The sequence below is a fragment of the Mastomys coucha genome, unplaced genomic scaffold (assembly GCF_008632895.1).
Source record: "Mastomys coucha isolate ucsf_1 unplaced genomic scaffold, UCSF_Mcou_1 pScaffold15, whole genome shotgun sequence".
Classification (NCBI taxonomy): Eukaryota; Metazoa; Chordata; class Mammalia; order Rodentia; family Muridae; genus Mastomys; species Mastomys coucha.
Window position 1 is genome coordinate 80,477,722 of NW_022196897.1, and position 14,253 is coordinate 80,491,974.

At 41.8% G+C, this 14,253-nt stretch overlaps 1 protein-coding gene and 1 long non-coding RNA gene across 5 annotated transcripts in view; one reads left to right on the top strand and one right to left on the bottom strand.

The window, feature by feature from the left end:
• The window catches only part of Ttc17 (tetratricopeptide repeat domain 17), a 114,321-nt gene extending 103,995 nt beyond the window's left edge, over positions 1 to 10,326 (bottom strand). For 3 of the 4 annotated variants that reach the window (XM_031371120.1, XM_031371119.1, XM_031371122.1), the window contains exon 1: positions 10,104 to 10,301. In XM_031371120.1, coding sequence (XP_031226980.1) covers positions 10,104 to 10,262 — 159 coding nt within the window. In that variant the 5' untranslated portion in view covers positions 10,263 to 10,301. Of the gene's footprint in view, positions 1 to 10,103 lie in introns of all 4 variants that reach the window. The other variant, XM_031371121.1, reaches the window with a different exon arrangement.
• Positions 10,327 to 10,337: 11 nt separating this feature from the next.
• On the top strand, positions 10,338 to 14,253 carry LOC116090534. Its single transcript, XR_004118718.1, has 2 exons — positions 10,338 to 10,550; positions 13,529 to 14,253. It is a non-coding gene; the product is annotated as an uncharacterized LOC116090534 (long non-coding RNA).

Sequence of the window (14,253 nt, forward strand, 5' to 3'; positions counted from 1 at the left end):
CTTGGTGCAGCAGAACTATCAACTCTCAGCTTAGCTACGATGGAGGTAAAATCCTTTGGTGATGTAAGAGTCATTAAAGTACAGCCTTATTACAATGAAATCCAATGTCTAAAAATTGTTCTTATTTTTGGCTTGTACCATAGTAAGAGCCAAGATTTTAAACTCTACTAAATACAAAACAAACAAGCAAACAAACAAAAAGACTATATATTTATGTTCATTTAAGAAAATACCAGTAGTGATGTATTATTTTGATGTATACAGCTAATATGTTTGGAGTTATTTAAAATTTATATTGAGAAAAATGTATTTTCACTATTGTTGTAGACGAGCATCTACATAAGACTGTTAAATTGATTGTTGTTTTATATCAAACAACTTTTATAGTACTTATTTTTATTGTTATAATATTTTATAAATTTTAAGGAATATGACAAAAAAGATGTTGTAGGTATTGAAGGGGGGTTTCTGGGAGCAGTGGGGGTACAAAAGGGAAACAAGTATGTGATTTAATTCTATTTACTTAAAATATGTTTTTAAATGTTAACAAATTCAGATAAATTGAAATCATGCAACTTTTCTCATCATAATGCAATAAAAGTTTTAAAAAAAACCAGTTAACTCCATTTCTAAGAACTCATCTTACAAATACTCATAGAAAGATGCAAAGATATACATATGATCACACTCACTTGCCACAGTATTGACAGGAAAAACAAAACAAACAACCCCCTCCCCGGAGAATCTAAATGCACTGGATAAATATACTACAGAATATTCATATATTATTATGAATTAATATTATCCTGACTTAACCAAGGAGGCAACTTTTATTTCTTTTGTGGACAGATGCCTTGGTTTTAAGCTAGCAAATTAGTCATCAGATACAATGTTCCCAGTTGCATGTTTAAAAAAGAAACTCATAAAAACGTTTTCAAATATACAGGAACTTTGAGGACAAATATTCACTGTAATATGGCCTCACAACATCTTCTACTATTGTTCAGAGACACTGTGCTTCTAAAGAGGACTTAGCTTGTCCAAGCTTTTTAGTTGTAACAGGGAGAATGAACGAATTCTCTTGTAACCTTCAAGTAAACACACTGTCCCTGTTCTAGACCACTAAAATGATGGTGGCCTTTGAGTATGCTGACTCAAGTCATATTTCAGGTAAAAATAATGTATGTGCACACACACTATTTTCACTTATTCAGTATTCTCCGAGTATATATACCACGTACCAACACTGTTTTTGGTTCGGAGGTTACTTGATTGAAGAAAATAAAGCTGCTGCCTTCTCTCACAGACAGGAAATATAATGTAAATGCTATAATAATAGTACCAGCAGCCATCACTATGAAGAATAAAGCAGAGGATGAACACAGTGCAGGAAGAGATGATGTTTTAGACATGTAAAAAGAGGCGTTATGTGAACAGACCTAAAAGGAGAGGCAGACTGAGCTATGAACAAATCTGTAGAGGGATGTACAAAGACAGAAATACAGCCCATCACCTAAGAAGGAGAGTGGGGCCTGAGGCTGGAGAGGTGGCTAGGTCTCAGGTCTTTCTGGCCTTGTACGATACAAAACCTAGATGTTCATCTTCATGTGTGACTGGAAAGACCTTCAGGTGCTCTCATGGTCTCTGCTTCCCACCTTACAGTGAATGATATGGCCACATGTGTTTAAAGACAAACAAAATAAAACATTTTCAATGATTCTGGGAGAACAGATTATTTGGGGCACAAGTGAAGCAAGAAGAGCAGTTAAGAACTGGCATCAGAGCAGGACTGAGGCAGAGTTAGTCCAGACGAGGCCTGCAGAACGGAAGTGGAAAGACACAGCTCAATCAGGAAGCACTCTGGAAGTAAAGGAGATAGATTATCTTTAGGCTGGGTATGAAATAGAGAATAAAAGAGTGAAGACAAACGCCAGTATTTGGGCTCACAGCTATTTGGTGAATGGAAGAAGTCTGGGGTGCAGTTGGGATCAGAAGCTGCTGTCCATGTGAAGCCATTCTGAGTGGAGGTGCCCAGGAGTCATGGAGCTCAGATGAGAAGTGCAAGGCCTCAAGAGGTCAAGTTTACAGATGGAGGCTGCTTGAGATGACCATGTGGGGATGGGGGCAGCATAGCAGCCAGCAAGTCATCAAGGAAAAGAAAAGTTATGGCCAGGAGTGGGGGCGGGGGGCTCAGAAGAAAAACAGAATCTGGGTCTTGGCAGCCATGAAAGTAAATAGTTCAGTAAGGTACAAGGTTGCCACTAGGTTGCTAAGAGGCTAAGCTGAGTTTACTGAGAACTGAGTTTGGCAAGGAGGGAAGGAAGCCCTAGGTGTCCTGATGAGCGCTGCAGGGGTGAAGGGCCCACTGGACTGGCTTTAAGAGAGCAGGAGGAAAGAAAGTCTGTAAATACTTGACTCTTGAGTTATTGGCTAGAACCACACACAGGAGCTTCTGTTTTAACTTTTGCCATCAGGATTGTATAACTGAGACATAGGTACTGCTCTCCACATTCGGGAGTGCAAAGCTGTGCTAATTTTTACCTTGGCCTGCTGGCAAGCCCTCATCCTTCTCACTGCCAGCATGCCTTCTGTTCACTTCCAGCAGGGTTGCCTCCAAACTACAACAGCTGCTGGGCCCACAGCTGATTGTAGCCCCTGCTCAGCAGTGGAGCTGTCAGCCCTGTCTACATTGCCTGGTTTTCACATTCTTCTCTTTTACTTTTCTTGTTCATTATTTTTCTCATCACTTCTCAACGTATTTACAAGTCTGGGCAATAAAGCTGAGATCCTCTGTATGTAACACCAGTAACAGAGAGGATGCTGTCCCCTGTAGAGCATAACCTGATGAACAGCACACAGACCAGAGTGGTCTCTGAGATTACAGCCCTTCACAACTGTTCCAAGTCCCTTCTGAGAGTCAAAGGGGTAACTGATTGATGGGTCACTTTGACCTTCGATTTTTTCCCACAAGTCTGAAGCTTCCTACAGGTCATCTCCAGATGATAATCAAACGAGTGAACACTGGCTTCATACAGGCAATTGTAAATGTCTAAGACACCAAATCTACTTATCATATCTGCTTGCATCAGCCAATCAACAGTTAATGAGATGTTGCTGCCTGTGTGTTTTGACAGTGTGGGAGAGGCTGAAGTTGTAGAGGTTGATGTATCCAGTCTCTCTTTGGAGCTATGTAGTGGTCTAGAGTGCACTAAGGTGAGTAAATGGTCACACATGAGTGTGTAACTGCTTTCAGAAAGAAATTCATCATGCTATGAAAACATAAACAAAGGAAATGACACACAAGTTGTAAAGTCTGAGTTAGTCAATTGAGGGTACCTGAGAGGAACATGTGCAAAGAACAGAAGCAAGAGAGAACACAGCATACCTGGGGATGCTTACAACAACAAAGAGAGCAACATGAGCGCGTGTGTATCAGTGCTTGTGTGTTTGTGTGTGTGTGTGTGAGATGCTGGACTGTGTGTGTGTGTCTATGTGTTTCTGTATGTGTGTGATGCTGGATTGTTTGTGCGTGTGAGATGCTGGACTGTGTATGTCTGTGTGTGTCTGTGTGTGATGCTGGACTCTGTGTGTGTGTGTATGTGTGTTTATGTGTGATGCTGGACTCTGTGTGTGTGTGTGTGTGTGTGTGTGTGTGTGTAATGCTGGATTGTATGTGTGTGTCTCTGTGTGTGTGATGCTGGACTGAGGGTTAGGTATTCAAGGATGACCAGATAAAAGCTAAAGTTATGGAAGAATTTGGGCCATATCCTATGCACACCATAACCAGGTGTAATGGCTATTCATGGCAGTCAATTTGACGCTATCTGGAATGAACTACAACCCAGAATTGGCTGTGAGCCAGATCTTGAGGCTGGAAGACATAAATTTCTGACCAGGACCTTGACAGGGAGATTTTGAGGCATAGTGGCTATGAAAAGCTTAGGCAGAGGCAAGGTAGTACACACCTTTAATCCCAGGAGACTAAGGCAAAAGGAGATCTCTGAGTTCAAGGTCAGCCTGAGACAAAACAAGTCCCAGATTCTGGGATGGTGGCACACACCTTTAATCTGGACCACACCTTTTGCTGGAGACCTACATAAGGACATTGGAAGAAGGAAGACTCACTTTTCTTTGACTGCTTGCACTTATTGGCAGCACATCTGTTGCAATCTACTTCTACAGAAGACCAGCTGAAACAACTAGCCTGGTGGGACTGAGCAACTGCTAGATTCTTGGATTTCCCATTCACATCTGACCATTGTTGGGGTAGTTGATACAGACTGTAAGTCATCACAACAAATTCCCTTAATATATAGAGACATTTCATCATAAGTTCTGTGACTCAAGAGAACCCTGACACCAACAGGTGATATTTCTTAAGAGTACAGGAACTGAGCTTAGTCATTGTGCATGTGCAAGCCTTCTCAGATCTGCCAAATTACTCACCATCAGACCAAAACCAAGTAGCACTTCCACTTCTAACCTACTGAAGAGCAGTGCCATGGGACTTTGGCCTCCTTGTCAGTTCCATGTGGTATAGCTCTTCTTTGGGCAAGAGATGCTGAAAGTCACTTAGCAAGTATGCTTTGCCAAAGGATGCTCTCATACATCAGCACCATCAGGAACCTCACTGTGATGGAAAGCATCTGTTTCCCAGACATCTGTCTGACTAAAGGCAGATGATCACACAACCACCAAATACACTCATGCTTATTTGAGTCCCCTCACCTCCTACTGTCACCTGATCTAAATTACTATGAAATACTTGGCAAAAATAATCTAAAAAGGAAGAAAATGGATTGGATGAGCTTTCATTATTACCACATTTGCTCTTCTGTTTCCCTCTATTCCTCCACTTACTAGTGTGATGAGAAGAAAAGCATGCACTTCAAAATGTGCTGCACAAAATACATGCCAGTATAGATTAACATGCTTACAACTATTGCCATTACTAAATACTACTCCTCAGATGTGGACGAGAGGCTACTAAGAAGATGTAACATGTATGCTTTAAGAATCCCTTCCCCACTGGGCGGTGGTGGTGCACACCTTTAATTCCAGCACTTGGGAGGCAGAGGCAGGCGGATTTCTGAGTTTGAGGCCAGCCTGGTCTACAGAGTGAATTCCATGACAGTCAGGGCTACACAGAGAAACCCTGTCTCAACGCCCTCCCCCCACCCCCCCCAAAAAAAAGAAAAAAAAAAAAGAATCCTTTCCCCACAAAAAATACTCTTTTCCCCTAAATTTAAAACTTGGTGGTTCTAACTATAGAGGAGAAGGAAACAGTGGTCAAGAAAATAAATGCTACAGTGTTATGAGACAGTGGGTAACAACGTGATTCTTACTGAAAGCTGAGAGCCTCATTTCTGAAGAGACTATCCAGAGGCATTGTATCTGGTGCCAGAAGCACAACTTCTTGACTGAACAAGCTTACACATTAATAGCTGGAAGATTTCAAGAGTTCATCTGATAAGAGATGATACAGCCAGGTATTTCAAAACAAACAAACAAACAGACAAGCAAACTGAAATAAGAACAAACAAAAACTACCAAATCAAAACCAAAAACCAACCAACCAATCAACCAAAAAACTTAAACAGAATGCTAGAGAGTGCTGAGGGTTGAAGGCTAATTCCAAAATTTATTTAACCTCCTCTGCAAGCGAATTAGCAGGTACTTTGGCAACAAACAAACAAACAAACAAATGAACAATCCCTGGGCCTGCTGGGTATTCCTATAATCTTAATACTTGACAGGTGGTGACTGAATGATCAAGGAGTTCAAGGCCAGACTCTGTCACATAGTAACTTTGAGGAAGGCCTAGGCTGTATGAGAGCATCCCTTGGCAAAGCATGCTTACTAAGTGACTTTCCGCAAATCTTGCCCAAGGAAGTGATATACTACATGTAATTGACAAAGTGGCCAAAGTTCCATGGCCTGCTTCTCAGTAGGCTAGAAGTGGATGTGAACTTGGTTTTGGTCTGATGGTGAAGTGATTATATTTAAATTTAAAATAAAAATATTTGAAAATATTGTCTAGAAGTTTATTCTTTACAAATTCAACCAGCAACAGCCTCAGCTCTGATTATGAAGAAACTGCGAAGCTGCCTACCAGACCATTCAGAAGTGTGTGTGTGTGTGTGTGTGTGTGTGTGTGTTTGTTTAGAAACAGGGTTTCATGTAGCCCAGGCTGGCCATAACTTTGATATATATATATATATATATATATATATATATATATATATATATATATATATATAGAGAGAGAGAGAGAGAGAGAGAGAGAGAGAGAGTCAAGGATAACCAACTACTGACCCTCCTGCCTTCATATTCCAAGTGCTGGGATTACAGACATGCAACACTAAACTGAAGCCCCATTTCAATACCAACGATGATGTAAGGTTTTCTTGGCCTAATTACACAGTAGAGCCTCATGCTAACTGGTTAATAACACACAGTCATCTAGTTCACAGACTGACTCAAAGCTAAGGACCCTTCCTTAAGTAAAGTGAGACAAAAGTTGGGATCAATAGTTTGACAGTTTAACTCAATCCAGAACCACTGGGGAGTCTCCATAAGGGATTATCTAGATTAAATTAGCCAGTGGGCATGGCATGTCTTGATTTTGTTAACTGAGATGGGAAGACCCATTCACTGTGGGTAGCACTATTCCCTGGGTTTGGGGCCTGGACTGTACAAAAGCGGAGAAAGTGAGCTGAGCACAGCTGTACACGTGGTACCTCACTGCTCTTTCTAACTGTAATGTGAGTAGCTGCTTCAAACTGGCAGCTTTTAGTTCCTGCTACCCTAACCTCTCCCCACATTCCTATGACATAGGTAACTTGGAATGGTAAGCTAAATGAACCTTTTTTCTCTTAGGGTGTCTTTGTCAGGGTATCTTATCATAGCAACTGGAAAGAAAATGAAGAGAGATGGTCTTTCTGTTTTCCGGGTACGGAGAGGGGGTAAGCAATGAATGATGAAGAGGTATTCCAGAAACCAAAGCTGAGAAAAAGCTCACAATTGTAGACAGCCTTTTTCTTTTTTTTCTTTTTTTTTTTTTCCCCACCCCCCCGCCTTTTTCTTAATCTTTCTCTGTCTATGGGAAAAAAACCAGGTGATGGGACCTTTTCTTCCCACTCCAGCCCCAGGACTCTCCAGACTACATTCTCGAGAACTCAGTGGTAGGAGGTATGCTTCCTAGCTGAGGCAGGGGCTATGGCAAGGAACACTCTGATTTTCCATGGCAGCACGGACACCTGCTGTTGCCAGCAGGGACTCCAGCCTTCAATGCAAAGAGGATGCTTGCAGGAATGTAGAGCTGTTTGAATGAAGCCCCAGCTGAACCCACATAAGGACAGAGGGTTTCTAAGCTTTCATATTCACAAGCTGGAGTACAGAACTGGTGTGTCTATCTTTAGGGTCTGCTAGGGCTTGTGATACAAAAATCCAATTAATATGCACTTGTCCTGGTAAAGCTTCCATGCTGTACTTTAACTATAATAGTGGAAATGCCCCTATTTAAATGTATACTTTGGGCAATTTTGATTTTTTTTTTTCTCTGAAAGACTATGTAGCTCTGGCTGGCCTGGTACTTGCTATATAAGTAAGCCAGGTTGGCAAGCTCAGAGATTCACCTGTTTCTGTCACGTCAGTGGTGGGATTAAAGTTGTGTGCCACTACAGCTGGCTCTGATTCTCAATTTTAATTATTATAAATATTTCCGTATTTGCTGTGGAAAATGATGTATTATGCTGTGGAAAATCATGACACATATAGTTTTTAAAAGTTTAAGTATTAGAGTTCAAATGATCAGAAAGACATTTACCACTCTAATGTTCTACTGCAGTTTGCTCACAGGTCTTCCTTGATGTCAGGGTGTTTTAAAAAGGAAACTGCACTTCTGCTCTCAATCAAGTAACAATACCAAGAACCAAGCAGCAGAAATTAAATATGTCACTTAAGATACAGCATATTAATCGAATCCTAACTATGTTTCTGAATTTAAAAACAGAACTACAGTATCCCCAAATTGATGTGCTAATATATACCCAAATGTGATCACTGACTGCAATCTAAACAATGTTTATTAGATTTTGCCTGGAAAGACACAGGAGTTATACAGTTACTGCAGTCCAACTCAAATGTTGCCCAATGTATCCAATTCCTATTTTATTTATTTGTACTTGTTTCCTCTTAGATTAACTCCACTCCTTTACTCCTACCCTCCAGTTGTCACACGTTGTCATCAACTTTATTTGTTATAGAGTAAAAGTTCATGGCTGCCAGAACCCAATGCTGTAACTGTTAATGTGCAGTGACGAATTGGAAAAGTCAACCGGAAGGGCTGTTATAAAAAAGAACAAATAAAAAAAAGGCTTGCTTTCTTCTCTCTAAGTCTAATTACTTACTGAAGGGATGGATGACTTGGCAGAGATTCAGAAGATCTGGCAAGTTACTAATATCCCTATATTCCCCTCTAAGACATAGATCCAATGTGCAAAAGAAGGCATTTTTTTTTTTAAAGAACAAAACCAAATCCGATTTTACTTTCCCAATGCAATATTCAACATATAAATAACCCATCTCTGTTAATTAGCCTTTACTTTTCAGATGGGTTACTTTTTCAGCTGAGTGGCAGGCCACCAAAATGGGAAGGAGAAGTCAATGTCATAGAGTATAAATAGCTGTGGCCAGAAACAATATAGGAAAAGAGCCAATAGGAGAAGGGCTCCCCAAATTGCAGCATAAGTGACTGAATTCAATGCTTCCCTTCATGAGGGCCTCAAGCAAACCACCACAGCAATCAAAGATGAAAGCAGGGATGATACAGTATTTGTAACCCTATGTCGGAACGACAGTCTTACTGGATTTTTCTAGGGGCTGGAACATTTTTAAACTCTCATCTGGAGGTTAATGAAAAATAACTTGGGTCTTAAACTTAATATCCATGAAAAAGAAGCCCTTTAAAACGGGAGTCAGATATAAATACACGCGAGGAAATAGTACAATGGAAACACAAAGGGCTGATGTTTTAAAATTTTTGTTTAGATTTGCTGCACTGTTAAATGTCTCATCTCAATGAAACACCTTGCAATGTGTTTCTACAGTTAAGCAAAAGGATGTTATCTCTCACGACTTTGGTCAGTATGTTTACATTGCACGGGGTAGACACTTCACTTTTTAAATGTCTTCTGGACACTTCCTGATTGTTGTCAAGCGCTGGATGTCATTAGGTTTACAAGATTCTGTGGTGAAGCACGCGCGCGCGCACACACAGACACAGACACACACACACACCTTAAAGCATCAGCGGCGTGAACGCAAAATGCAGGCATCAGAAAGTTATATAAGAAAAGCAGTCACTCCTCTGAGAAATCAGTTCAAGCATAGGTAATCTAGTAAACTGCACATGCAGAGTGCCGGGCTGGCTCACTGGAACTAGGAAGCAATGTAAAATACACCGGGAAATGAGGGCACTTAAGAGCTGAATGATGCAGGCACCGCCACCAGAGGCATCTTCTGGCATTCCTTCAGAAGGAGCAAGAATGGGTTGTCTTTAAAGAGCCCCTAATGACCTGGCTAACGGCACAGCCTCAAGCCATCACATCGTGAAACAAATCCCACCAAGTGGGAGGCAAGGTTGGAGGAGTCGCATTAAAAGATCTATCCATTCACTAATGCTACCCTGGCTGTCACCGGCCTGGGACGCGCGCACTCCCCGGCACTGCCACCTGCTATCTGCTTCTTCGGGGAGAGGTGGTGGCGCGCGGGTCCTGGCTCTGAGGCTCCAAAGCCAGAACTAATGATGAATAAGTGATTCCTAACCCGGGAGCTCAAGTCTCAGTTCCCCAGGGTCGGTTCCGGGACGCGCGCGGCCCCACGGTGGAAGGCTGAGAAGTTCCCCACGGCGGAGCCAGGGCAAGGAGACCCGAGGGGAGGGGGAGGGGGAGGTGCCAGGTCTGAGCGCTGGAAGCCTCGGCCCGTGGGCCGGGACCGTGGGAAGCCAAGCCGGGGGCGGGGCCGCGCGGAGCCACACAGGGGCCCGGCTCCGGGATCCCCTCACGGGGCGCGGGCAGAGAGGGGGGCACCCTGGCCGCTACCTGCTGTTGGATCTTCCCGTCCTCCGTGACGACCCAGTGCGTAGTGGCCAAGGCCCCTCGAGCCACCACGCTCAGCAAAGCGGAAAGGCTGATAAGCCAACCTGGGCCGGAGCAAGGTAGCAGCTTGAACCGGCCGCGGACCCCTATTGCCGCCGCCATCTTGCCCCCCCGGCCGGGCCGCTCACACCGGAAGCGGAAGCTACTCCTTGCCGTCCGCCATCTTGGGGAGGTCGCCTCTGGCACTGGAGGAGGAGCCCACGGAGTGCCTCGTAGTCACTACCCGTCTCTTTACCCTCGGCTGGCCAGCCGGTCCTGCCACACTTCAGAGCTGGAAACCGGTCTTTAGTTATCGTTTTTCTGTAGGCTATATGATCTCCAAGCGTGGGAGAAAGTAGACTAGGTGGAACTTGAGCAGAAGTGAGAAGACGGTGGAGGTCTTTTTAAAAAGTAAGTATTGTTTCTGGTAGTGCAATAAAAGTTACACTTTTCAACTATCTGAGAGAGGCTTTTTTTTTTTTAATATAAATAAGGCTCGTGATGGAGTGTCAAGCGGCGCAGTCGTACTGTAACGCATGGCACATGGAATTTAAAAAATAGCTCGTTATCAAATACAAAATAGCAGCTCATGACAAGCTATGATCGGCAAACTTTTTCTTCCTAAATTTGGAAAGCTATGTGTCCTTACAGATCACTTAAATCCGGTGTAGCCAGATCCGGTGGGTCTTAACAGCAGCACATGTCTTGTGGACTTTGGTGGGCAGCTCGGGTCCAAGGTAAAGACCTAGGTGTAGAGCCCAGATATTGGCATCTCTGGGGACTTGTGGCTTCCCTTCCCGGAGGGAAGACTCAGCCCTTATGAGCACGTTTTAAGGAAAAGTCTCAGGTGATTGATACCAACAGGTAGACTAGCTGTTAACTGGGTTAAAGCATAAAAGTTTGTTATGCTTTTTTTCTGTTGAGTTAAAAAAAAAAAAAAAAAGAGAGAGAATAGTGTCCTGGCATCTACACAGGTGTGTTGCAGGGAAACAAATATCTGCCTCATGTTATGGGAACAGAGATTATGCCATGGCTTTTTAATTCTTCTGAGAGCAGTTTGGTTTTGTTTTTTGGTTTTGCTTTTGAAATGAAGTCTCCATTTGCAGCCTAAATTGCTTGGAATTTATTATTTAGCCCAGGCAGGCCTTAAAGTCCTCCTTGATGCTGCAATTACAGGCATGAACCATCAGGCCCACCTCTCAGGGCAGCTTTTCTTAAAAGTACTGATGTAATAAACATTTGTTTTATTAAAAAGGTGTAACCTGGGGCTGGAGAGATGGCTTGGGGCTAGAAAGATAGCATAGGGCAGAAGAGCACTTCCTGCTCTTACCAGGAACCAGTGTTAGGCCATAACCACCTGTAACTCCAGCTCTAGGGGATCCTCCTTTATACATGTGGCATACAATTCTCATATACAGACATATATACCCATATATACACATTTGCTTCTGGTAGTAGACTGGGCACAGAAATATGGCCATTAAGAAGTAAGCTATGATGTTGGTAAGTTAATTAAAATAATGACGAGAATGTAATAATAATGTGTAGAGAGAACTACAACCAGGTGAAAAAAGGCTTGGCACAAAGGTTCCGGCAAAGTGTGGTTGGTAAAGGTGATGCTGTTGTCAAGTTGTAAGGGACTCGTGTGTGTGTGTGTGTGTGTGTGTGTGTGTGTGTCGTATTGAGTTTAACTATAGAAAGAATTGTAACCTGAGTTTTAAAGTAGAAACAATTAGGTGTAGTTAGTCATTTATGGTATATCATGGTTTTTTTTTTCTTCTTTACAATGCTAGGTGCTAGGGACTAAGCTTAGGACCTTGCATATGCTAGCCAAACACATTACTAATGAGCTATGCATCTCTAGCCCATTATTTAATAAATGTTTATTACACCTAGCTGGTCCCTGAACCCGAGAATGAATGGTTGAATAGAATCTCTAGTATCATATATTTCAGCTATTAGGAACTTGTTCGGCATTTAACTATTGGAAAGGAGTTGGAAATTAGCTTCTACAAACTCAATAGATTATCCACTTGTCTTTCCTAGTTCATAATCATTGTCCTTTGAGACAAAGTTTTGTCTCAAACCTTGAGAGCTCTCCATGGTTTTCTGTTGTTTAACTAATCGGTTTAAACTTACCAGCTTTACACCATTACTTCAGTTTCTATGGAACACAAGTCTGGTTTGGCATGGCTGGCATCTTGCTGGATACTGACTGGCTATTAATGCAAAACACTTAGCCCTCTTAACATGACAATTACTTTTAAGGCTACCAAGAGAATGTCTCCATTGCTTAAAACTCTTGACTTACTTCATCTCTAGGCTAGATTTAAAGAATTTCTATGCTAAGATTATCCAAGTGAACAATCTCCCTTATGATTAGCATCAAATAAACTTATATATGACTGTAATTACATTTGTAAAAATAATTGGCCAAATAACAGAATCTCAGGAGTGATGTAGCTACATGTGTCCTCTATAGTCCAGGTGGATCTTTTTAAATTAGTCTTATTAAAATATAAAAATACAAGTTATATTCAGTGTCTAAGAATGTGTGTGTGCATACCCTTCTTGCTTTAGGTATCCCCAATACAGAGAAGAGAGTTTGCTCCTCCTTTCCCAGTCTTTACTTGTGCTCTTCTCTTCAACTTAAGGTACAGTGTATAATCCTAGTGTAGAAAGATGCCAAGTTTCTTGCCACCTCTGAATGTAGCACTAATGACATACTACACTATTTTGTTGATAGTATTTTCTACATTTTGAGTGTAAAACACTTGATTAATCTCTGCAAAGGTTCTTAGGTCTAGTCTAGTGAGACAGAATACAGTCAAACTTGGAAAAGGGAATACAATTACAGGTAGGCAGCAAACACATAAGAACCAATCAAACTTTTCCTCCAAGGATGCTACCCAGGGCAGATGGGAAATGCCCTGTTATACTACATTTGAAAGATCCCAAAGTACTCTGGATTTGTATTCTGGGTATAACAGAATGTAGAACAGACTGTTCTAGAAACAAATATACAACACAGGTTTTTCAAGGATGTCCAGGTCTCCAACTTAGGTTCTGAAGTACTAGAAAGGAGGAACTGTAAAAAGCTGGGTTGACCAAGGCCATCCAAGGGATCTGTCCTAAATTCTTTGCTCATTTAATCTATTAGCAGCTAAAACTGGAAGAATTTCTTATGCTAACTTTTTTTTTTTTTAAATCTTCTTGACTATCTGTATTTAGGTTTTGGCTGAGTTTCCCCAATTCCTCCCAAAAAGTAGCTTTCCCATTTGGAGTAGAACAATTACAAATCCCAACCTAAATGTGCTATTTTCTTCTCTTTACTGTAATAAATTATATGATGCAGATACTTTAAAGGGAGGACTTATTCTGTTTTCCAGTTGCAGAGGTTTCAGCTCATGGCTGGATGGTGGTGAGGCAGAGGATCATGGCAGCAGAGCTTGTGACAGAGGCTGAGAGGCAAATGAAGATACAAAGAGGCTAGGGACAAGATTTTCTCCATGTTCCATGCCCTAATGACTCACTCACTTACCTGAAGCCCACCTCTGAATACTGGAGACCAAGCCTCAACGCATGGGCCTTGGAGGCACTTTTCACATCCAAACCAAGATTCTAAACAGTTATCACTTCTGAGTTACTATGTCTAAGGCAGGCATGATACTTTAGGCTTGGCAGCTGGCTTTCTTATCTGCTGAGCCATCTTGCTGGCCCAAGTTTATTTTTAACAGATCTTTTTATTAGCTTATGCTTGCCTCAAACTTGAACCCCTTGCCTCTGCCTCCTGCTTACTGGAATTACAGATGTATGTCACTGAATCCAGCTGTTATTTTCTTCCATCCTCAAACTTTTGGGAGAGAGTACCCTGAGAGTGTTCTAGGAACGGGACACCATGCTTCAGCTCTCCTGATGCTGTTTTGACAGAATGGAATCTTTTCCAGAAGACTGTATTTACTTATAAAAATATATCCAAACCAAATGGCTTTCAAGACTGACCTTGACAACAGAGCGCATTTTAGTTTGCCATGAGAAGCAATCAACAAATGCTACTATTTAAGATTCAAGAATCCTAAGTTATAATTATAACACATTAAGACACAAAACAAAA